This window comes from Panthera leo, chromosome A3, assembly GCF_018350215.1.
Source record: "Panthera leo isolate Ple1 chromosome A3, P.leo_Ple1_pat1.1, whole genome shotgun sequence".
In the NCBI taxonomy this organism is placed as follows: Eukaryota; Metazoa; Chordata; class Mammalia; order Carnivora; family Felidae; genus Panthera; species Panthera leo.
In genome coordinates, this window is record NC_056681.1 from 119336239 (window position 1) to 119360699 (window position 24461).

Below are 24461 nucleotides of genomic sequence, written 5' to 3' on the forward strand. Positions count from 1 at the left end.
CAGAGCTGGTGTTTCAGTGTTCCTTCAATGAGCTGTTGCATTGCTTAACATCTAGGGATGGAGACTTCTTGAATGGACTCCAAACCTAGGCCTTTTTTTTTTTTTTTTTTTTTAAGACTTTAAGTAATCTCTACATTCAACATGGGGCTGGAACACACAACCCGGAGATCAAGAGTCACACACTCTATTGACTGAGCCAGCCAGGTGCCCCTAGACCTAGACTTTAGAGGAAGATGGTACATACCTTGAGTGCTATGGAGAGTGCTGTGAGTTACTACAAGGATTTGTGAAAATATGCCCAAATCAATTATGCTGTTATGGAGCTGTTTGATCAATGTCTGAAGTTGAAATATAAGGAAGTATCTAGACGGCCTCTCAAACTCCCTATTAAGACTTTTTTTGGGGTGGCATTTGGGCTTCTCAGTCGGTTAAGCGTTTGACTTCGGTTCAGGTCATGATCTTACCGGTTCGTTGGTTTGGGCCCTGCATCAGGCTCTGTGCTGACAGCTCAGAGCCTGGACCCTTTTTCAGATTCTGTGTCTTCCTCTCTCTCTCTGCCCCCTCCCCACTCACACTGTCTTTCAAAAATAAAATAAACACTGAAAATAAAAACCCCAAACCTTTTTTTTTTTTTTGGTATAACAGCCCCTTTTGAAAAATTGAGAAAGTCATGAGTTCTTTTCTCAAACATGCACAATTACATTAAAAGGCTGTTCATAATTTTAGGGGGTCCATGGGGTTTTGAAGCCTAACCATGGACTCCAAGTTAAGTATTGCTCTCACCTGTCTTTCCTCCCAAGAGGCAGCCCAACTCTCAGTCCTATTTTAGAATATAGTATAGGGCTAAGTTTACTAAACTAGATACAACTTCTGAAAGCAGATGGATTTGAGAGAACAGTAGGCGTTACTGCATATTCTTTTTACCTTGCAAAGTATAAAAACATGCGATGGAAGATGCCACATTCTGGATTTTCCAGGAGGCTGTTTGGACCCTACAGACAATTTTTGACTACAGACAGCTGACTCATTCAGCAAATATTTACTGGGTGCCTGATATTTATAGGCACTGTGCAAGTGACTAAGGTCCCCAAGAAAGAAAAGACACCATTTGGGTCTTTGATGAGACTATTCACTTGAAAAAGTGTGAACGCAGTTACTTGTGGCCTTTAAGAAAGGGCTGAGGGGATCATCTTAAGTTTTAAAGGAATCCTTGGAGATGGAAAAACGGCTCTTGAGCTGGCGCCTTGATTCTTGGTTTCCCCACAGCCTAGAATGGTGAGCTTGGCAGGTCGAACTCAACTTGCCTCATCTATCCAAACGGGTTAAATGAGCAGACAAAAATTGTTGCAAATCGTCACAAAGATAACCTTTGTAAACCTGAACATGCACTAATGAAAAAACACAAGCACGAGGCTTATTGAAAGCGATAGCTAGGAAAGTCGCCGATTGGGGGAAAAGCACGGCTCTTCCAAGCCTCTACAGCCACCAAGACGCCCGGCACGCGGTCAGAATCCGTTCAATAAGCCTTCCGGGACGGATCAAGTTCCGCTTCCGCAGGCAGATTTTCGCTGTAGGCGTGAGCACTGGACGCTCGACGCACTTTAGCGTCGGACCTCCCTCCCGCGCATGCTCCAAAGGATAGGCAGAGAGCGGAAGGGCGGGGGAGTGACGGGACGCAGCGGACCGTCGGCTCGTTCGTCTTGCAGCCCCGCGCGGGAGGCGGGGGCGCGCGCGCACGTTCGCGCGTCCGGCTGCGTACAGTAGTGACGGCCGCGCGGGAGCGGTCACGTGACCGCAGCGGCTGCCTGTACAGTAAGGACCCAATATGGCAGCGGCGGTAGCAGTGGCAACGGCAGCAGGAGGACCGGCCGCCCCATAGACCCCCGCCCCCCCCTCCGCGCACCACCCCCGCCGCTTCCTCTGCTTGGGTGCTCCTCGGACCTGACTTCCCCTTTCTCCCACTTTTCCCGGCACCGCGGGAAAAGCATCGCAGGGCAGAGCAGGCAGGGAGGGCGGCCGGAGCCCGGACACGGGAGCCTCCCAGTCAGTTCAAGACCCGACATGAGGGAAAAGGGCCGTAGGAAGAAGGGCAGGACCTGGGCGGAGGCCGCCAAGACGGTAAGGGGGAGGGAGCGAAGGGGAAGCCCGGGAGAATTTTGTTCCCTCGCCGCCTGCCGGTCGCAGGGGAAGGGAGGTCATTGGCCCAGCGACCCGGCTGAAGGGGGCACAAAACCGCGCGGAGAGGGCGGCGGTTAGTGTCGGGGTTGTGATCCCTGTGGGAATGGAGGCGCCCAGCGGAAGAGGGTCGCCGCGGGGCTGTGGCTTCTCCCTGCGTCTGCGACGAGTCCCCTTAGTGTTTTGAAGCTGCCTCTCGGGGTCACGTCGCTCTCACCTCCACACTGAGGTAGCCCCCGCCCCGGCATGGGGAAGTCTGTTGTGCTTGCACAGTAACCGGTTCTTCTCCCTTGTGCGGCTGAAGAGCCCCCATTGGATGCAGATAGGAGAAGGCTTGTGCGTGCACCCAGCCCCGGAAAGAAGAGAGGAGCGCTGGATCTTGGTAGAATTTACCCGCTATAGCAGACATGCCGCCTGACCCCGGGTCCCCTGCTCGTCTGGGCTCCCGGGTCCAACGTGAGGTCACGAGGCTCTTGTTTTTGTTTGCTGTTGAAGCTGAAAGTGCAGGAGGTGTTTAGAAACGAAGTAACAGGTGGGACTTGTAGAATTTTTTTTTTTTTTTTTTCTGTTTCCGTAGAGACCTACTCTGAACAAGGCAGCAATGCATGGTGGGACGTGTAGTTTACCCGGCCTTGACTTTTCCGTAGCTAAAGTGATGGTGGCCTCACGAAGTTGTGATTAGTGGGTAAAATTGTCATTTCCCCCCACTTCCCCCCCCCCCATTTTGTTATAACGAAATTTAGAGGTAGGTTTTAAAAAATGGACAATTTAGGAATGGTGAGACTTTTATTACGTTGTATGAAAAAAACGAAAAGCGTGCATGTATGTAGAAATAAAACGTTGGGAGATGCAGCAGAAAAGTTAGAGACGTAAAACAGCATTTTAGTGTTGGAAAGTGAGAAAGTGGAGGCATTATCTTTAATGGTGAATCATGTCAATAATACTTGTATAATATGAAGACCCCTTCTAAATGAACCTTTATGTGATGTATGGTTTATTTTTTAAATGAATTTTTTTTTTCTGATTACGAAAGTAATAAATGTTCACTGTGGGAAAATTTGGAAAATTATAGAAACGTATAAAGAAGAAAATAAATCACATATCTCACCCCTCAGTTATATGTTAATGTTTTGTTACATTACCACCCATTCTTTTTTATTTCCCCAAATTTGGATTCTGTTGTTTATTCAATCTTGTGCATTGTTGTAAACCGTGTGTATTTGTTTTGTAAATTTTATGTGATAGGGGATTGATGAGTCTTAAGCTTGTATTTCTGTTTTAGTTGGAAATGTGAAAAAGTTAGTGAATAAATAAAGGCACATTTTATTTATTGAGTGTTTTCACTTAACAGTCTATCTTCATAATTGTGACTGTGCTGATAGTTTCCTTTAAAAGATAAAACTCTAGAAATAATTTTTTTGGTGGTGGGGAAATTGCTTCTTCACAGAAGACTGTTAGACTTTCTTCTACTTGATGAATACCTCAAGACTTTTTCGTTTTATTAAAAGAAGGCTGGCAAATTGTAATTATAGGTAAGCAGACCACAACCCTAATATATTTATTTCAAGTCGCTAGAATCTTAAGAGTATTTTTTGCATTATGATCTCTTTGGATAAAATAGTCTAATCGTTGGGAGATTGTGACAAGTAGGAAAAGTTTGCATCTGCTGTTTAGAGTTTCCTATAATAGGTTAATATATTTGCTCATTTATTTTTATTTTTATTTTTTCAATTTTTAATTTAAATTCTAGTTAGTTATATTTGCTCATTTATAATAAACATTTCATGCCGTAGTTAGCTATGTTTAAAAGATGGAAAGGCTAGTTTAATAAGTAGAGTACTGAGTGAGTTCTTGAAGGGGTCAGAATATTAGTGGTTTGGTATTTTTATTTGATTCTGACAAATGTAAAGCCTCAATCTAAGTTAAAATTAGAATGAGAGTGGTGACACTAAAACTTTTTTTTTACTAGCAGGCAAAATCTAAAAAGCACCCTGCTCTTTGGTTCATTTTATCATCTGTAAAGTGAGGAATTAAACTAAACCTCTGCATTCAGAAGATTTCCATTTGTAAGAAGGACTAGGTAGAAGTAAATGTAGGGGGAATAGACAAAAGTCAATCTTTAATATTTCAGAATAATGAGATCAGAAAATTAGTGTTTTGACAAACGGAAGTAACTTTGACCTAAATTAAGAAATGTTGCATATATTTGTAAGATCAAAACGACTAGGAGAAGTAAGTCTTAAGAAACTTATTTCAAAAAAAAAGAAACATTTCATAGGCATTAGGGTCAAATGTTCTAGGAACAGTTTCAGCAAGGAAAGAATAAAATTACGAAAACGAGCACTATCTGCTTCTTTTTTCATTGTGTTCTTGGTATCTGCATTGTAGGGCTGTCCTGTTTTAGGGAGCACTGTTAAAATGAGGTTGTATTTCTGACCAATAGTATAGCAACAAATAAATAAAATTAATTATATGTATATGTACATGTTTGATGTGAGGGTATGCATGGAGGTGAGAGCTACATGGATTGATGTAAGGTTGTTACAAACCTGAAAAAGCAAGATAATATTCATAATTACTGTATAATAGTAAAATTATATCAAAAGGCTGATTAAATGTAGAACATACAGACTAGTTCCAATAACTAGGGACAGCGGAGAGAGGGATGATGGAGTTGAGATTCTGTAGAACTTGAATGCTCATTCACTGTACTGGACTGTCTCCCTACTGATTTTCTATTTGCCCTATATAAATACACTAGTTATTAAAAAGCTTTACTTGAGTATTTAAAAAAAATTTTTTTTAAGTTTATTTATTTTGAGAGAGAGAGTGCATGTGCAGAAGGGGAGAGAGAGAGAGAAAGAACTCCAAGCAGGCTCTGTACTGTCAGTGAAAGGAGCTGGATGTGGGGTTCGAACCCATGAATCCATGAGATCATGACCTGAACCGAAATCAAGACTTGGACACTTAACCCACTGAGCGACTTAGGCCCCCCCATTGTTACTCAAGTATTTTGTTAACAGTCTTGGATGTTTTTAATTTTAAGGGTAGCAGTGATGGTGATGAAATGATTGGGAATTAGATCTATAGTGTTTGGTTCGACTTGAATACAAAGATTTGTAGTAAGCCAGAGATCTTGAGAACCATTGCACTGACTTCAGAACTGTGCTCAAAGTTAAGCTCATGCTTTAAAAAAAAAAAAAAAAACACACACACCAAAATGAACATTGTATCATCTAAATATTTAATGACATCCCTGAAGAATTTAGCTGTTTTTGCAACAGCAGAGCTTTGGAAATACTACAATCTTGTTGATCCTGTTTTCTCTTTTGACTTTTCCCTTGTTACTCACCACAACCAGGGAAGCGTTAAAAGGGGAAAATGTCCTAAAAGGACAAGGTAGTTGTGATTGTAGGTGGAAAGGACAGGGAGGCAACCTTAAGAGATTCTATACTAGAGGTACCTTTGGATATCTTGGGAGCAAAGAGGTCAGGGTACGTGAAGTGAAGTATGGGTGTTAGAGGTGAGCACAGACTGTCTTGTATAGGTCTTTAGCATGTGATTTGTGGGCAGAAGATTTCCCTTAGTGATTAATGTTATTTTGAATGTACATAGGTTTTTATTTTTGACATTTGCCTAAAGTCATTTAACTTTAGGGAATAAGATGGAAGGTAGAAAAAAAAAATCTTTTCTTAATTAATTATTTTTTTTGAGAGAGAGGGAGAGAGTGAGAATCCCAGGCAGGCTCTGTACTATCAGCGTGGAGCCTGATTTGGGGCTCAAATTCATGAATCGTGAGATCATGACCTGAGCAGAAACCTAGAGTTGGACACTTAACTGACTGAGCCACCCAGGTGTCCCTAGGACATTTGTAAAAAAGAAGTAATGCTCAGAGGCTAAAAACTTTTGTGGAGGAAGTATAGAAAATGGAAAATAATTTAAAATATGATAAAAGTATATAATGAATAGAAAGATGTTTTCTAGAAAGATGTTTAGGAAAACTTCTTAACAAAATGTACTTTAGTAAAAATAGAAGTCTTAGAAATTTTCTGTACCCTTAATCTTTACCATGAGTAGTTTTTTTCTTAAAAATTATGAATACAAGTACAGACTTAAAAGCCAAGCCTGGTTATATCCTCTTGGATATATATTGACCAGGCCAGAGTCCTTTTTAGTCTGTATTTGTATTGTATTTGTAGTAGTATTAAAATCTCCAAGAAAGAGTGTGCATCTTGGAAAAAGATATTACATGTATTGTTTATAGACTGTTGGAGGTAAAACTGGGCAAAATCTTGGAATATATAGAAAATAGAATGAGAGAGCATTGTAAGGGGCATGGATTAAAAATTGACAAACTGCTGTGATCCATAATTTTCAAAATACCAAGTGCACATTTATATTTATTATTTCAGCTTTATTGAGTTACAATTGACATAAAATTGTAAGATATTTGATACGTGTATGAAATTGCTATCTGCAAGTCTGTTTGTGCTGGGTGATTTGATGTAACACTCTTGACTGATGTTCCTTCTTGCCATAATATTAAAGTTCCCCTGTGTTTTGCTTCTTGAATTCTGTGTTATTTTCAGTTTGTCTTTCCTTCTGTCTTGTTTTTATGTGCCTGTCTTAAAAGCCCACAAACCTCCTAACAACTGAAAAAAAAACAAAAAACAACAGACCTCTTTTGAGCACATAAATTAAACATTTCTATGAAAGGTGCTGCTGCTACTGCATCTCCTAGAATTCTGACAGGAGCTGAGAAAATAGCATCACATTTGTAGAATGCCTTGCTATTTCCTCATCTGCAGACTCTTTTTTTCTTAAAAGGCTGTGCAGTTTCGCTGTCGGTGAAAGGGCATTTATGTTTTTACTATAAAAGCTGTTTGGAAGGAGGCCAGTGTGTGGAAGATACAACTGCAGGGAACTCATCAGTAGGGTTCAATACCTGCTATCTTTGTCCTTTTTACCAAAGACCTCTGAATGCCTCTCTAGTACTGTAGTCTTTCTTTCTATATTGCATAGAGACCAGCCTCATAGTTTATAGTAGTGTGCAATTTAGTAATTTTATTTTCATTTATTTTATTTATTTTTCTTTTTAAAGATTTTGTTTTTCAGTAACTTCTACACCACCGTGGGGCTTGAACTCACAACTCTGACATCAAGAATTCCATGTTCCATCCACTGAGCCAGCCAGGCGCCCCTTTAGTATTTTTAATACAGTTTGATTTATCCATCATGTTTTTAATGTTGTTTTAAAAGGTTATTGAATATACTAAATTTTATTATTTTTATTAAAAAAATTTTTTTAAAGGTTATTTATTTTGAGAGAGAAAAAACATGAGTTGGGGAGGGGCAGAGAGAGGGAGAGACAGAATCCCAAGCAGGCTCCAAGCCATCAGTTGAGGGCTCGATGTGGGACTGGAACTCATGAACAATGAGATCGTGACCTGAGCCTGAGCTGAGATCAAGAGTCAGACGCTTAACTGACTGATGACTGAGCCACCCAGGCACCCCTTTAGTATTTTTAGTACAGTTTGATTTGTCATGTTTTTAATGTTGTTTTAAAAGGTTATTGAATACACTAAATTTTAGAATTTATATATGACTTAAAAATACTGGTTTGAGTTACTTTGAGTTTCTATTAAAGCTATATAGGCTCATTTATTTTTTTTAAATGTTTATTTTTGAGAGAGAGTGGAGGGGAGGAGCAGAGAGAGAGGGGGACAGAGGATCTGAAGCAGGCTCTGCTGACAGCAGACAGCCTGATGTGGGGCTCGGGGCTCATGAACCATGAGATCATGACCTAAGCCGAAGTCTGATGCTTACTGACTGAGCTACTGCCTAGGTGCCCCTAGGCTCATTCTTAAAAAAAAAAAAAGAGGAACAGAAAAGTGTAAAGAGTTAATCTTGGATGAGTCATTCTAATAAAAACAAGATTAAATGAAAGTCTGCATCCTGAAATGTTGACGATATTTAGTTACCATACTGAAATTACAGTTGATAGTTCAAATATAGCTTTCTGGACTTCTAACTCTGTATGTAGAGATAATACATAAATATGTATAGCTACTTATATTTTATATACAGTTTTGCAACTTGTTTAGTTGTGAATATCATGGATACCTTTAATGTCTGCCTCATTTTAATATCTGCCTCATTCCCTTAAATGTTTTAATATTCCACTGTTTTTATTTATTTATTAAACATTTTTTTATTTTTATTTTTTAGTATTTATTTATTTTTGAGAGAGAGAGAGCAGGGGAGGGCAGAGAGGAGGGAACGGAGTATCTGAAGTGGGCTCCATACTGACAGCACAGAGCCTGATGGGAAGCTCGAATTATGAACTGTGAGATCATGACCTGAGCTGAAGTCAGCCCCTTAACTGAGCCACCCAGGCACCTTGATATTCCATTGTTTTTAAATGTACCATCATTAAAAAAAAAAAAAAAAAAAAAAAAAAAAAATCAGTTATTTATTTTTTGACTTATAGGCCATTTATTTATTTTATTTTGTTTTTTAAATAGGTTCCATACCCAATGTAAGACTTAAATTCATGATCCTGAGATCAAGAGTCTCATGCCCCACCGACTGAGCCAGCCAGGCGTCCCGATGTATAGGCCATTTATAGCATTGTTTGTTTTTTTTTTCTGTAACAACTAGTTCAATATATACATGTGGGCATATGCATGTACATTGTTTGTGTGTCTGGATGCATGTACTTTTGTGTGAATAGAATAGTTAAGAGTTTGTAAACTTGAATTTGTGCCAATTTATATTCCTCTCGAAAATTTTGAAGGTTACTGCCTTTTTCCTACTTTTCTCTAATCCAAGGAATATATCAATCTTTATTCTTTGCCACTTTGATATATTAAAAAAACATTTCTTTTGTTAAGTGGAACTTGATGGAAATGTTCTATATCTGTACTGTCCCAACACAGTAGCCACTTGTCATATGTGGCCATTTAGCACTTGAAATGTGGCTAGTGTGACTAAGGAACTGAATTTTGAATTTTATTTAATTTTAAGTTTAAATAGCCTTATTTTTGGGGGTGTCTGGTTGGCCCAGTCAGTAGAGCCTGTGACTCTTGATCTCAGGGTCCTGAGTTGGAGTCTTATGTTAGGTGTGGAGCCTATGTAGAAAACAAAACAAAACAAACCTCAGTAAATAGTCTCATTTGTTTAATGGCTACCATTATTGGACAGTGCAGGTATAAAGTAACTTCCTATACTTAATTGACTATCTGTATGTTTTTCAGTAAACTTGGCTGTTTAGATCTTTTGCCTTTTTTTTTTTCCTGGTCCCTTTTATACTAATTTTTTTTTAAGTTTTATTTATTTAAGTAATCTGTACACCCAACATGGGGCTCGACCTCATGACCCCGAGAGGAAGAGCCAGCCAGGTGCCCTTGTACTAATTTCTAAGGTTGTTTTGTAGATTAAGGAAATAGTTTTTTGTCATTCATGTTGCAGATCTCTTTCTCATTTTTGTCTTTTGATTTGACTGATTTATCCTTTTTTTTTTTTTTTTTTTTGCTGCCTGGACATTTTTTATTTTTATGTAAACAGTTTTATCAATCTCTACCTTTTATGCCTTTCTAGGTTTTGAGTCCTGTTAAAGAAGATTATTAAAGATTGTAAATAGAGTATAAATTTTAAAAGATGTTCAGCTTTGGGGCACCTGGGTGGCTCAGTTGATTAAGCGCCTGATGTCGGCTCAGGTCATGATCTCATGACTCATGAGATTGACCCCTGCATCGGGCTCTGTGCTGACTGTTCAGTCTGGAGCCTGCTTCGGATTCTGTGTCTCTCTCTCTGTCTCTGCCCCTTCCCTGCTCACACTCTGTCTCTATCTCCTTCAAAAGGATATAAAAACTTAAAAAAAAAATGTTCAGCTTCAAAGACATATTTTTCCTAAATGTATGTTTCATTGTGGACAAATAAGGGGAAATTCAGTTTATATATCAGTAAGATTGTGCCCCTTGAAGGCAGAAACTTTTATTTTGTTTTTAAAGTTTTTTTTTTTTTAAGTTTTTTTATTTTGAGAGAGAGAGAGAGAGAGGCAGAGGGAGAGAGAGAATCCCAAGCAGGCTCTGCGCTGTCAGTACAGAGCTTGATGTGGGGCTTGAATCCACAAACCATGAGATCATGACCTGAGTCGAAATCAAGAGTAAGCCACTACTGAGCCACCCAGGTGCCTTGAAGGGCAGAGACTTTTAAATGTTTCTGTCTGCAGAGCTTAACTCACTTTTTTGCACATGAGTGCTGAATCTTTTTTTTTTCTTTACCTTTTTTTAAATTGGAGATAAAAATGAAGACACTGTTCTCTTGAGTGAGTGCAATTTATTTTTTAAATTTTTAATTAATGTTTATTTTGAGAGAGAGAGTAGGGAAAGGGCAGAGAGAGAGAGGAAGAGAGAGAATCCCAAGCAGGCTCTGTGAACTCAGCTTGGATCCCAATCCGAGGCTTGAACTCACGAGCTCTGAGATCATGATCTGAGCAGAGATCAAGACCCTGACGTTTAACCAACTGAGCCACCCAGGCACCCCATTTTGCTTTATGTTTTTGAATGAGAAAACTATTGTGAAGATGTTCTTTCTTAGCAAATAAGCACAGAGATTTGAGACTATTGTAATGAAAAGCCCTTTAACCTCAGGGACCCCATTTGCCAGTTGTTTCCCAAGGTGAATGTGGAATCACACAGAGACTTCAACTAGCTGTGAACAACTTTAAGAACTCACTGAAAATCCTTTTCCTGCTCCAGGAGATTCTGCACAAAATTCCACTCTTAGACGTTAGGAACTGCCTATATAGAGGGCCATGAGGCAAAGAGTGGCAGAGAGCCTCTAGGAGCTGAGTGACTCCTGGCCAAAAGTCAGCAAGGGAACTAACTGAAAGGGACTTGAAACCTGCCAACAAATAAGCTTGGTAGTAGGCTTGGAAAAGAATCCCAAGCCTCAAATGAGTTCAGTGTCAGTCCCAGCTGACACTTTGATTTCAGCCTAATGAGACCCTGAGCAGAAGGCTCCGTTAATCCATGCTCAGATTCCTGACAACGTAGAAGCTGAGATAAAATTATGTTGTTTTAACCTAAGTTTCATAATTAAACATAATCACAAAATAAATTTGTGTTGTAGAGGCTGTTTAATAGCAAACAAGACTAATACTAAAATTTGGTGGAGAGGGAACATGGCAGGGTTGGTCTCAGAATATTTGGCCTGGGTATTGAGGGATGATTGATAAAACGTTAGGTGAATTCACATAGGTGAATATGGGTAAGGGCATTTTAAGCAGACAGAAGAGCTGAAAAGATGGAACACTGAAAAATGCAGGGGATGTTTGATGCATGGCTAATTCACCTTTGAGTACTGAATGGTAAAAGATCAGGCCAGAAGAGGTAGGTTGGGGCCAAAATGTGAATAGTTTAGAAGTTGGGCTGACAACTATTTTGATTTTAGGAACCGTATGGAGTTTTTATGCAGGAGATAGCATCACACCTGTGTTTGAGCAGTTTTGGTCATTTGAGGGATTTATTGTAAAGAGGTTATGAGGGTTACAGTACGGCTGTCTTGAATTAAAAGGGTGGGAGGGGGTATAAATTTTTTTCCATATCATTCAAATTTTTCTCATTTTATATCTATTCTACCTACACCGATCCCACTTAACAGCTCTCCAGCAGAAGCCTTTAGACCTGCTGGTCTTCTGAAGTTTTCACACATACAGGAGGTTATTGAATGCTGTTTAACACAACAAAACCTTACCATTCTTGAAATGAAAAAAGAAAGCAAAACTCTTTCCCCAGTTATACTAGCTCATGTTGATTTTTCTTCTCTCTCTGAGTTCCTGTATGACTGTTCTTTCCATACCATTGTCCTCTGCACCACTGGTCTTCAGGTTTGTGCCAGTGGTAGAATCAATCAGGGCCATGTGTTGCACAACTCCAGAAGGAGCCAGTCATACTGTATTAAATGTGACTACTGCTCCTGGGAGTCGAACATCATAGTAGCTCTGGGTTGCTTGTTGCTTCTTGTGAAAACACATTTAATGTTATTTCTCATTAAAAATTAGACACATTTTTGGGACACCTGGGTGGCTCAGTCAGTTAGGCGTCCGACTTCAGCTCAGGTCATGATCTCACGGTTCATTGCTTTGAGTCCCCCGTCAGGTTCTGTGCTGTCAGCTTAGAGCCTGGAGCCTGCTTTGGATTCTGTGTCTCCCTCTCTCTCTCTTCCTCCGCCACTCATGCTCTGTCTCCCTCTGACTCTCAAATAAATGTTAAAAAAGCCAAAAAAAATTAGAGACATTTTTGCCAGGGGAAAACCTATTACAAGTTTGTGATACAAAAGTCACACTTTGAGGGCAGATGTTGGAGAGGATAGAAGGACAACTTGCCTATTTTTTTTCATTTAGTCCTGGATTTGCTTCATATTTATTTCCCAAGTTTGTTTTCTAGCTGACAAGAGGTAGCAAATGGTAGAGATTTAATGGAAATGATTGTTAAACTAACTTTCTGTAGACCTCCCACCAGGAATTTGTATATTAATTCAAGGGGTTATAAAAGTTGTCTGTGAAGATATTTATGTTTTATGCTTTTAATCTTAAAAGTTGTGTGAGCATGTTTGTGATTTAAATTGTGCCTTAAAACGCTATAATTTTTAAATGGCTTTAGTCTACTTTGTATCATTTTTAGATACTTTCTCAATCTGTATTTGGTCAACATTTTTGTCTTTTTTCTCATTAATGGTCTAGATGAGGGTTGACATTTTATAAATTTACTTCGATTTATTGTTTGTGAATCTTGGTTCTGAGTTAGGATTACTGTCTTTTCACTTTATTGGGCTTAATTTATTATTGAAGAGTAATTGACATATAATACTGTATTAGTTTCAGTTATACAACACAGTGATTCAGTGTTTACATACATTATGAAATATATATAATTTGTCACCATACAAAGTTTTTATAATATCATTGACTATATCCCCTATAATGTACATTATGTACCTGTGTCTTCTTTACCACTGGAAGATTGTACCTCTTAATCCCCTTCACCTATTTGGTCTATCACCCAGTTCCCTCTCCTCTGGCAACCATCAGTTTGTTGTCTGTATCTATAGGTTTGTTTCTGTTTTGTTGGTTCATTTGTTTTGTTTTTTAGGTTCTACATATCAGGGAAATCATATGGTAATTGTCTTTGTCTATCTGACTTATCTCACTTAGCATAATATTGTCTAGGTCCATCCATGCTGAAATTTAAAATAAATATATTTTAGTTATAGTAATATGTAACATAGGTTTCTTTCATTTTGTAAAAGTTTCATGAATTAGAAAAAAAGATCACTTATTCTGTCTGACACAATATAAACATTTTGGGATATTTCCTTTTAGTCTTTGATACATTTTTTTCTTTTTGGTTGTAATTAGTCTCTCAGTTTCTAATCTGCTTTTTCTTTTTTCTTCACATTTATTTATTTTGAGAGAGCATGAACGGAGTGGGGGTGGTGCAGCGAGAGGTGGGGGGGACAGAGAATCTGAAGCAGGCTCCAGGTTCTGAGCTCTCAGCACACCTGTCACGGGGCTCGAACTCATGGACCTGAGCTGAAGTCGGATACTTAACTGACTGAGCCACCCAGGCCCCCCTCTAATCTGCTTGTTCATGTTCAAAAATACTTTCATTTGTCATTTTCTGGGTTTGCTAATAATAACCCTTTTTTTTATGGCTGAAGGGTATTTCGTGAAGTGGTTATGTCTTAAATGCTCAATACTATTATGAAAATTGGAAACCTAAAATGACCACTTTAATGCTGTAGTGACTGTCTTTTTATTTTCTACTTACACATACACTTGTTAGCTCATCTCAGTATTTTGATTTAGAAGTTTTTATTTAAAAAATTACCATGCAGTAAAAATTGACCTTTTTGTTACACAATTGTGTGAATTTAACACATATAACTACCACCACTGTAGTCAGGTACAAGCCTGAATATCTTATATAGTTACCCTCTACTTGTCCCTGACCCTTGGCAACCACTGACATGTTCTTCATCACTAGTTTTGTCTTTCTGAGAATGTCATATAAATGGTGTCATATGGTGTATAACCTTTTGAGACTGGTTTCTTAAATTCACTTTAATGCCTTTGAGATTCATCTGTGTTGTTTTGTGTATTAATAGTTAATTCCTTTTTATTGCTGAGTGGTATTTCATTGTACTAATGTATAATGGTTTATCCATTCACTGTTGAGGGATGTGTAGGTTGTTTTTATTTTTTTGGCAAATAAGAATGGAGCTGCAGTAAAAATTTGTGGGCAGAATGTTGTTTTCATTTCCCCAGGGCAAATAACCAGAAGTGGGATTGCTGTGTAATGAATAAGTGTATGTTTACCTTTACAAGAAACTGGGAAACTTTTTCAGAGTGGCTGTATCCTTTTGTATTCCCACCAGCAATGTATTTGAAATAGAGTTGCTCTTCATCCTTGCTTGCTTTTAGTACTGTCAGCACTTTTTATTTTAGCCATTCTAATATGTGTGCAGTGGTAGATCATTGTGATTTTGATTTTCCTAATGGCTTATGTTGTTGAGCATCTTTTTTTTTTTTTTTTTAAATGCTCATTCATTTTTGAGAGCAAGAGAGTATGTTCGTGCACAAGCAGGGGAGGGGCAGAGAGGGGGGACAGAGGATCTGAAGGGGACTTTGCGCTGACAGCAGAGAGCTGGATGTGGGGCTCGAACTCACCAGTCGTGTAAACAACTGAGCCACTCAAGTGCCCCTGAATTAAGTGTCTTTATTGGGGAAAGCCAGTATTACAATGGACTTCAGAGTTGGCACTGGAGCCTTTTTCTTGCCAAAGGTGGGCACAGCATTGACAAAGCACTGGTTATATTGCATCTGCTGCTTGGCTTGGCCTGTCGTGGTCTTCTTTTTCTCCTGTTTGGCCACCTTGGGAGTCTGCTCTCTTATTTTTCTAGCACAGGCCGGGGAACCGTGGACTTTACCTTTAAGCATGGGGCGGGCTACTTCCAGGGTGGTCAGAGCCTTTACTGCACAGACCTAGGGTAGCTTCATTCTCTAAGGGTGTGCCTGCCAGGAGCACTACTTGATCTTCTGGAGTGATGCCCTCCAGCGAGGCTACATGAGTCTTGATCCCGGTCTGCTGTCTCCTGACTGGTCACTTGGAGGGTGTGTAGCTCCTGGGCACCGACACAGCTGCATGTCAGTGACTGAACTGTGGCCACTGCAGCTGCTACTGAGATGATGGAGTCAAAAAAGAGGAAGGAGTAAGGTCATGGGTGTCCTCACCGCCTGTTGTGTGCCATGTCACCGTGTTGAGCATCTTTTTACATGCTTCCTTTCCAAGCGTATATCCTCTTTGGTGAAGTGTCTGTTCAGGTCTTTTGCCCACTGTGTAACTGGGTTGTTTGTTGTTCTGCTGTTGAGAGTTGAGAATTCTCTATCCATCCTGGGTGTAAGCCCTTTGCTGGATATGTGATTTGCAGATACTTTTTTTCTGATTACAGGAGAAAGTATTTAGTCTTTTATCGTTAAGTGTGTTAGCTGTAGGTTTTTTATAAGTACTTGTCAGGTTGACCAAGCTCCCTTTTATTTATAGTTTACTGAGAGTTTTTGTCACGAATGTATGTTGAATTTAGTTCGATGCTTTTTCTGAGTGAATTCCTGGGGTCATTTGCTTTTAAATTTTAGACTGTTAATATGGTGGATGACATTGATTTTCAAATATTGAATTGACTTTGCATTCCTATGGGGAAAAAAATCTCACTTGGTTGTGGTGTATTATGCTTTTTAAACTTTTTTAGGGGGAGCCGCCTGGGGGGTGGCTCTGTTGGTTGAGCATCCGACTTGGGCTTGGGTCGTGGTCACGGTTTGTGGGTTTGAGCCCCACATCAGGCTTGCTGCAGGTGGCACGGAGCCCGCTTTGGATCCTCCGTCCTCTTTCTCTATGCCTCTCCCTGCTTGTGCTCTGTCTCTCTCAAAAATAAATAAAACATCAAAAAAAAAAATAAAAAAAAACTTTTTAGGCAGGCTCCACCCTCAATGTGAGGCTTGAGCTCATGACCTTGAAATCAAGAATCAGATGTCCCACTTACTGAGCCACCCAGGTGCCCCTGTGGGGTGTGTGTGTGTGTGTGTGTGTGTGTGTGTGTGTGTGTGTGTGTTTTAAGTTTATTTACTGAGGCGCCTGGGTGACTCAGTCACTTAAGCATCCGACTCTTGATTTAAGCTCAGGTCATGATCTCATGGTTTGTGAGATCCTGCCCCACTGTGGGGCTCTGTGCTGATGGCATGGAGCCTGCTTAGGATTCTCTTTCTCTCTCTCTTTTTCCCTTCCCAGCTTGCTCTCTCTCAAAATAAATAAATAAACATTAAAAATATTTTAAAGTTTATTAATTTATTTTGAGAGAGAGGGTGAGCATGCACACATGCATGTGGAGGAGGGGCAGAGAGAGAGAGAGAGAGAGAGAGAGAGAGAGAAAATCCCAAGCAGGCTCAATTGCTGAAGTGTGGAGTCCAATGTGGGGCTCAATCTCACAAACTGAGATCATGATCTGAGCTGAAATCAAGAGTTGCTTGCTTAACCAACTGAGCCACCCAGGCACCCTATGCTTTTTATATATAGCTGGATTTGCTATTATTTTGTTGAGGACATTTACAGTTATGTTCATGAGAGACATTAATCTTTAGTTGTCTTGTATCATCTGTCTCTGGGTTTTGGTATCAGGATAATGCTGGCCTTATAAAAATCAGTTGGAAAGTCTTCCTTCCTTATAGGTTCTGTTGTTGTTGTTGTTGTGGTTCTTCTTCTTCTCCTTCCTCCTCTTCCTCCTTCTTCCTTGTTTACTTGAGAGAGAGAGAGAGAGAGAGAGAGAGAGAGAGAGAATCCCTAGCAGGCTCAGCACTGTCAGCACAGAGCCTGACGTGGGGCTTGATCTCTTGAACCATGAGATCACAGCCTGAGCCGAAATCAAGATTTGGATGCTTAATTGACTCAGCCACCCAGGCACATCCCCCCTGCCCCATTCTGTTTCTTAAAGTTTTAAAAAAAAATTTATTTATTATTTTGAGAGAGAATGCGTGTATGTGCAAGCTGGGGAGGGAGAGAGAGAGAGAGGGAGAGAGAGAATCCTGAGTATGCTCTGTGCTCAGTCCCACGAGCAAAACTGTGTTATCATGACCTGAGCTGAACAAGAGTCCAGTGCTTAACTGAGCCCCCCCAGGTGCCCCTAAAGATTTTATTTTTAAGTGATCTCTACACCAAATGTGGGGCTCAAACTCACAACCGGGAGTTCAAGAGTTGCATGGTCCACCAACTGAGCCAGCCAGATGCCCCTCCCTGTTCTTTCATTTTCTTGATTTGTCCTTTGGCATACAAAAATTTAGAGTAAATGGTTTTTATTCAATCACTAGATTATTTGTTTTTCTGTTTTCATGTTTACTTCCTCTTATTGATTTATTTGATGAGGTGGATAAGGTGGGATTTTTTTTTTTTTGTTTGGTTTATTTTTCAGTTCTAAAATTTCCATTTAGTTCTTTTTGTATTAAAATTTTTTTTAATGTTTAGTTTTGAGAGAGACAGAGACAGAGTGCAATTGGGAGAGGGGCAGAGAGAGAGCGAGAGAGGGAGACACAGAATCCAAAGCAGGCTCCAGGCTCTGAGTCAGCACAGAGCCCAACGTGGGGCTCTAACTCACAGACTACGAGATCGTGACCTGAGCCGAAATCTGAGCAGATGTTGGGATGTTGGACGCTTAACCAACTGAGCCACCCAGGCGCCCCTCCATTTGGTTCTTTATATTCTACTTTATATCTTTCTCTTCCTTCAAGACTGTTTACCTTTACGGGCGCCTGGATGTCTGACTTCAGCTCAGGTCATGATCTTGCAGTCCATGAGTTTGAGCCCCTCGTTGGGCCCTGTGCTGCCAGCTCAGAGCCTGGAGCCTGGAGCCTGCTTCAGATTCTGTGTCTCCCTCTCTCTCTGCCCCTCCCCCACTGACGCTCTGTCTCTCTCTCTCTCTCTCTCAAAAATGAATAAATGTTAAAAAAAAAAATGTTTACCTTTACTTGGAGCATTTTTATAATAGTTGTTTTTAAGTCTTTACGAAATATTTCCCATACCAGTGTTATCTTGTTGTTTCTGTGTTTTGATTTTCTTTCCCAAGCAAACTGAGGTTTTCCTGGGTTTTGGTATACCATGTAAATTTAAATTGTAATTGACACTCTGTGTCTTGTTTAAATTACATGGAGAATGTTAATAGTTTTATTTTAGCAAACAGTTAGCTGAATTGTGTTTAGGCTTCAGGTTTTGACCAGCCTTCTGTGGGTTGTTGTTTCAATGTCAGTTAGGACTTCAAAGCCTTTTTAGTGCTATTTGGACTTTTCCTTTGTGTGAACCATCATACTATGTGGGATTTGGGGGGTGGTCTTCCCTTTGGGTTATGAAACTCTGGCCTGTGGGCCAGATCTAGTTCACTGCCTATTTTTATAAGTAAGATTTTATTGGAACCCAGCCATGCCCATTTGTGTATATTTTTTGTGGCTGCTTTCATACTTTGGTGGTCACAGTTGAGCAGTTGCAACAGAGACTGGCCCACAAAACGTAAAATATTTACTGTTTGGTTCTTTATAGATAAGTTTGGCTGACCCCGATTTATCCCACAGTTCAATTCTCAAAGTCTGTCTATACTGTTTTAGTGTCCAGTCATGTATGCATAGCTCAGGTGTTAGCTGAGGAGTTCATACACAATTTTAAGGGTCGCTTTCCTGAGTTCTTTTGTTGGCAGTCTTCCCAGTACTTTCTGATTTGGGGGGATTCCCATTTTTCATCTTTGGCCAGAAATGTCTTTATTTTACTCTGCATTTCCTACGACTGTATCTCCCTTGGGCTGAGCAGCCGGAGACGAGAGGGGAAAGAGCAATGGGGTTTTGCTTCATTCTTTTGGGACTGTAAACTCCTCTGATATGGAGGGGAAGGTTTTCCTCCTTTCAGAGTTTTAAGAAATAAAATGGAGAAATTCCTTCTTTGTTGCTGAGTATTAGGAGACTCCTACTCTAATGGAACTCTGTGTACACTAATGCCCATATCCAGGTTTTGGGCTCTGTTGAATTCAGATTGAGAGGTACTGGAGGGGGAAATTTGCTAAACTCTGCCATTTGGTGGTATTTTGAATTCTGATCTTCCCCAGTCTGTGTGCTACCATTCACTTTGTTGGATTTGATTTGCTAATGTTTCGTTGAGGATTTTTGCACTTATGTTAATGAAAGATATTGATCTGTACTGTTTTGTTTTCTGTTTTTGTTTTTGTTTTCTTTTGGTGTCTTTGTCTGGTTTTGATATTAGGGTATTGCAAGCCTCAGAATGAGGAAGTATTTCTTCTGCTCCTGTCTTCTGGAAAAGATTGTACAGAATTGGTATAGTTTCTGCATTCAGTGTTCAGTAGAATTTGCCAGTGAACCTACGTTGGTCTGGTGCTTCCTGCTTTGGAAGGTTATTAGTTATGTATTCTGTTTCTTTAAAAGATATAGGCCTAGGGGCACCTGGTGGCTCAGTCAGTTGAGCGTCAGACTCTTGGTGTGGGCTCAGGTCATAATCTCACTATTCATGGAATTGAGCACAGCATCGGGCTCTGCGCTGACAGCATGGAGCCTGCTTGGAATTTCTCTCTCTCTCTCTCTCTCTCTCTCTCTGCCTGCCTCCTGCTTGTGTGCTCACTCTCTCAAAAATAAATAAGTAAACATTAAAAAAAAATATACAGGCCTATTCAGATTGTCTGTTTCTTCTTGTTGAGTTTTGACAGATTGTATCTTTCAAGGAATTGATACGTTTCATCTAGGTTATCAAATTTATGGACATAGAGTTATTCATAATGTTTGTTTATTTTTAAGATTTTATCTTATTTATTTTTTAAATTTGAGGGTTTTTTTTTTTTTAAGTTTATTTTGAGAGAGACAGAGAGTGAGTAGGGGAGGGGCAGAGACAGAGACAGAATCCCAAGCAGGCTCTGTGCCTTCAGCACGGAGTCGGATGTGGGACTCTAACTCACAAACTGAGATCATGATCTGAGCAGAGAACAAGAGTCAGACTCTTAACCATCTGAGCCACCCAGGTACCCCAAGGGTTTATTTTATTTTATTTTTAATTTTTTAATATTTATTTTTGAGAGAGAGAGAGAGAGAGAGAGAGAGAGAGAGAGAGAGAACAATGGGGGAGGGGCAGAGAGAGAGAGGGAGACAACAGAATCTGAAGCAGGCCCCAGGCTCTGAGCTGCCAGTACAGAGCCTGACACAGGGCTTGAACCCACGAACCACGAGATCGTGACCTGAGCTGAAGTCAGATGCTCAACTGACTGAGCCACCCAGGCGCCCCTCCCAAGATTTTATTTTTAAGTAATCTCTACACCCATCATGGAGCTCGAACAACCCCAAGAGCAAGAGTCGCAGGCCCTCACCAACTGAGCCAGCCAGGTGCCCCCATAATACTCTTTTATTCTTTTATTGTCCATGGGATATGTAGTGATGCTCTCTCTTTCACTTATGATACTAGTAATTTGTGTCTTTTTTCTTAGTCTTAGGTTTATTCATTTATTGATTTTTCAGAGAACCACCTTTTAGTTGTATTGATTTTTCTCTATGATTTCCAGTTTTCAGTTTCACAGATTATTGCTCTCATTTTTATTATCTCTTCTGTTTAGTTTGAATTTAATTTGCTCTTTTTCTAGTTTCCTAAGGTAGAATCTTGGATTATTAATTTTATATTTTTTTTCTAATGTATGCATGTATGTGTTCAGTGCCATGAATTTCTAAGCACTGCTTTTCCTGCATCATGAAATTTTGTTAACTTGTATTTTCATTTTCATTTAGTTCATAATATATTAAAATTTCTTTTGAGATTTTTTTTCTTTAGCCAATGTATTATTTCATTTTAAAATGTTTATTTATTTGGTAGGGGTGAAGGGCAGGGAGAGTGGGAGAATACCAAGCAGGCTCTGTGCTGACAGCACAGAGCCTGACGTTGGGCTGGAACTCATGAACCATGAGATCATGAACTGAGGTCAATAGCTGGATGCTTAACTGACTGAGCCACCCGGGTGCCCCATAGTCTGTGTATTATTTAAAAGTGTGTTGTTTAATGTCCATGTATTTTGAGACTTTCTAGCTGTTTGTCTTTCTTTCTTTCTTTCTTTCTTTCTTTCTTTCTTTCTTTCTTTCTTTCCTTCCTTCCTTCCTTCCTTCCTTCCATAGTAAACAAAATACAATGAAAACTATGAAGTATTTAGAAATAAGTTGGATAAGAAATGTGCAGGATCTAGGTGAAGAAAACTGTAAAATCCCTGAAAAGGATGAGGGAAACACTTGAAAAATGGAAGAGAGCCAATTTGTTTTATGTGGATGGGAAGAATCAATATGATAAAATTTCAGTTCTTGTCAAGTACAGTTCTACTTTGGAAAACAAATCAAAAGTTCAACTGGGTTAGACTAACAGTATTTTAAAAAATGTTTTATTTATTTTGAGAGAGAGACAGAGGGAGAGAATCCCAAGCAGGCTCCATGCTGTTAGTTCAGAGCCAGATGGAAGGCTTGATCTCATGAAGCATGAGATCATGACCTGAGCTAAATCAGGAGTTGGACACTTAACCAACTGAGCCACCCAGGCATCCCTAAGAATATTTTTAAAAAGAGAAATGTAACCTTAAAAAAGAGGCATAACATAACTTTTTTTAATTTTTAAAAATTTATTTGTTATTTAAAAAAATTTTTTTTTGGTTTAGTTTTGAGAGACAGAGACAGAGACAGAGAGACAGAGTGCCATCAGGGAAAGGGCAGAGAGAGAAGGAGACACAGAATCTGAAGCAGGCTCCAGGCTCTGAGCTGTCATCATAGAGCTTCACACAGGGCTCGAACTCCTGAACTGTGAGATCATGACCTGAGACAAAATCAGATGCTTAACCCACTGAGCCATCCAGGTGCCCATAGGCATAGCATATTTCTAGATGTTAAAATGTATTGCAGAGATACAGTGATTAATGCAACATGGCACTGATTTGGGACTAGACAAGATTGGTAAATAGTACAGATGTGAAAATCCAGAGACAGTGACATATATTTAAGAATTCAGTATACAGGTAGTGTTGAGAAACCTAATAATCTTGGGAAAAAAAATATATGTATCTCTGCTTCATATCACATACCAAAACAAATTATAGAAGGGTTGACATTTTTAATGTAAAAAGTGAAGCCATGAAACTAGATGTTAGAGAATTAATATTTGCTTTATAATGGGGAGGATGATGGGTATAGGCCTGGATAAATGTATATGTTTACAATACAAATAATAGATGCTCATGACAAAAATCCCAAATCTTTAAGGGTATAATAGACTTTTACATCTCCAACTCTTTTTCCAGAGGTAAACAGTGATAATGGCTTCTAAGGTGTAAGGCCAGAAAATTTCTTTCCATATATGTAATCCTGCCCCATTCCCACCCCTTTAAAGGGTAAGAAGTTAAACTATACTATATACAGTTCTGCAAGTGTCTGTACATCTGCTCATAGAGTGCTGCATTGTTCTTTTTCCCCCATAATATTTTATTATGAATAATTATAAATACAGCAAAGCTGAAAGTTTTACAGAAAATAACCACATATCTACCACCTAGAATCTGTCATTAACATTTCCTATCTTTCCATCTATCCACATTGCTCTTTTTAAAAAGTGGTGGTAAAATAATGTATAACACAAGGTTTACTTAGAATATGCAGTTCAATAGTGTTAAATATATGCACATTGTTATGTGACGTATTTCTAAAACTTTCTCATCTTAGAAAACTGATATTCTGTACTCAGTAAACAATTCCCCATTTTTCCTCCCCACACAGTACCTGGCAGCTACCATTCTGTTTTACATTTCTATGAGTTTGACTATTCTAGATACCTTGTATAAGTGAAATCATACAATGTTTGTCATTTCATGATTTGCTTTTTTTAACTTGGTATATTGTACTCAAGCTTCCATCATCTTGTAGCATGTGCCAGAGTTTCCTTTTTAAGGCCAAATGGTATTCCATTGTATGTGTACATCATATTTTGTTTACTCATCTGTCAGTGGGCACTTCTGCCTTTTGGCTATTTGATAATACCGCTATGAACATGGTGTACACGTATCTCTTTGAGAGACCTTGGTTTTGATTCTTTTGGATATGTAACCAGGAGTGATATTGCTGCATTCATATTATGATTCTATTTGTAATTTTTTGAGGAACCGCTATACTATTTTTTGTCAACAGTGTACAGGTTCCATTTTTTCTACGTCCTTATCAACACTTGTCATTTTCTGTTTTTCTTGTTTGTTTTGTTTTGAAAGCAGCCATCCTAGTGGATATGATTGATATTGCATTGTAGTTTTGGTTTGCATTTTCCTAATGATTAGTGCTATTGAACATCTTTTCATATGCTTTTTTGGCCATTTGTATATCTCCTTTGGAGAAATTTCTGTTCAGTCCTCTGCCCGTTTTTGAGTTTTTTTTTTTGTTTTTGTTTTTTTGTTTTTTGTTTTTTTCTTGAGTTGTAGTTCTGTATATATTCTGAATATTAATGCGTGTGTGTGTGTGTACATACTTTCAAGTTTTTATTTAAATTACAGCTAGTTAACATAAGCTGTGTTAATTTCAGGGGTAGAATTTAGTGACTTATAACTTACATGTAACACCCAGTGCTCCTCACAAGTGCCCTCCTTAATGCCCATCACCCATTCAACCCATCCCTCTGTCCACCTCCTCTCCAGCAACCCTCAGTTTGTTCTCTATAGTAAAGAGTGTTTTTTATGCTTTGCCTCTCTTTTTTTCCCCCTTTCCCATATGTTCATCTGTTTTTCTTAAATTCCACCTGAGTGAAATCATACAGTGTTTGTCTTTCTCTGACTGACTTATTTCCCTTAGCATGGCTTAGCATGATACACTGTAGCTCCATCCATCTTGTTGCAAATGGCAACATTTCATTCTTTTTTATGGCTGAGTAATATTCCATTGTATGTATATACCAAAGCTTCTTTATGCATTCATCAGTCGATGGACACTTAAGGCTATTTCCATAATTTGTCTATTGTTGATAATTGTTGATAATGCTGCTATAAACATGTATCCCTTCAAATTAGTATTTTCGTATCCTTTGTATAAATACCTAAATAGTGCAGTTGCTGGATCCTAGAGTAGTTCTATATTTAGCTTTTTGAGGAACCTCCATACTGTTTTCCAGAGTGGGTGTACCAGTTTACATTCC

At 39.2% G+C, this 24461-nt stretch overlaps 1 protein-coding gene across 4 annotated transcripts in view; it reads left to right on the top strand.

Annotated features, from left to right (window-relative positions):
• The first annotated feature begins 1836 nt into the window (after positions 1-1836).
• The window catches only part of ASXL2 (ASXL transcriptional regulator 2), a 123703-nt gene continuing 101078 nt past the window's right edge, over positions 1837-24461 (top strand). The window contains exons 1-2 of one of the 4 annotated variants that reach the window (XM_042933500.1): positions 1838-2118; positions 2480-2707. Coding sequence is in view for 1 of the 4 variants with exons in the window: in XM_042933496.1 (XP_042789430.1) it covers positions 2062-2118 (57 nt within the window). In the remaining 3 variants the exon portion in view is untranslated. Of the gene's footprint in view, positions 2708-22095; positions 22681-24461 lie in introns of those variants that run through there. The other 3 variants (XM_042933496.1, XM_042933498.1, XM_042933501.1) reach the window with 3 other exon arrangements.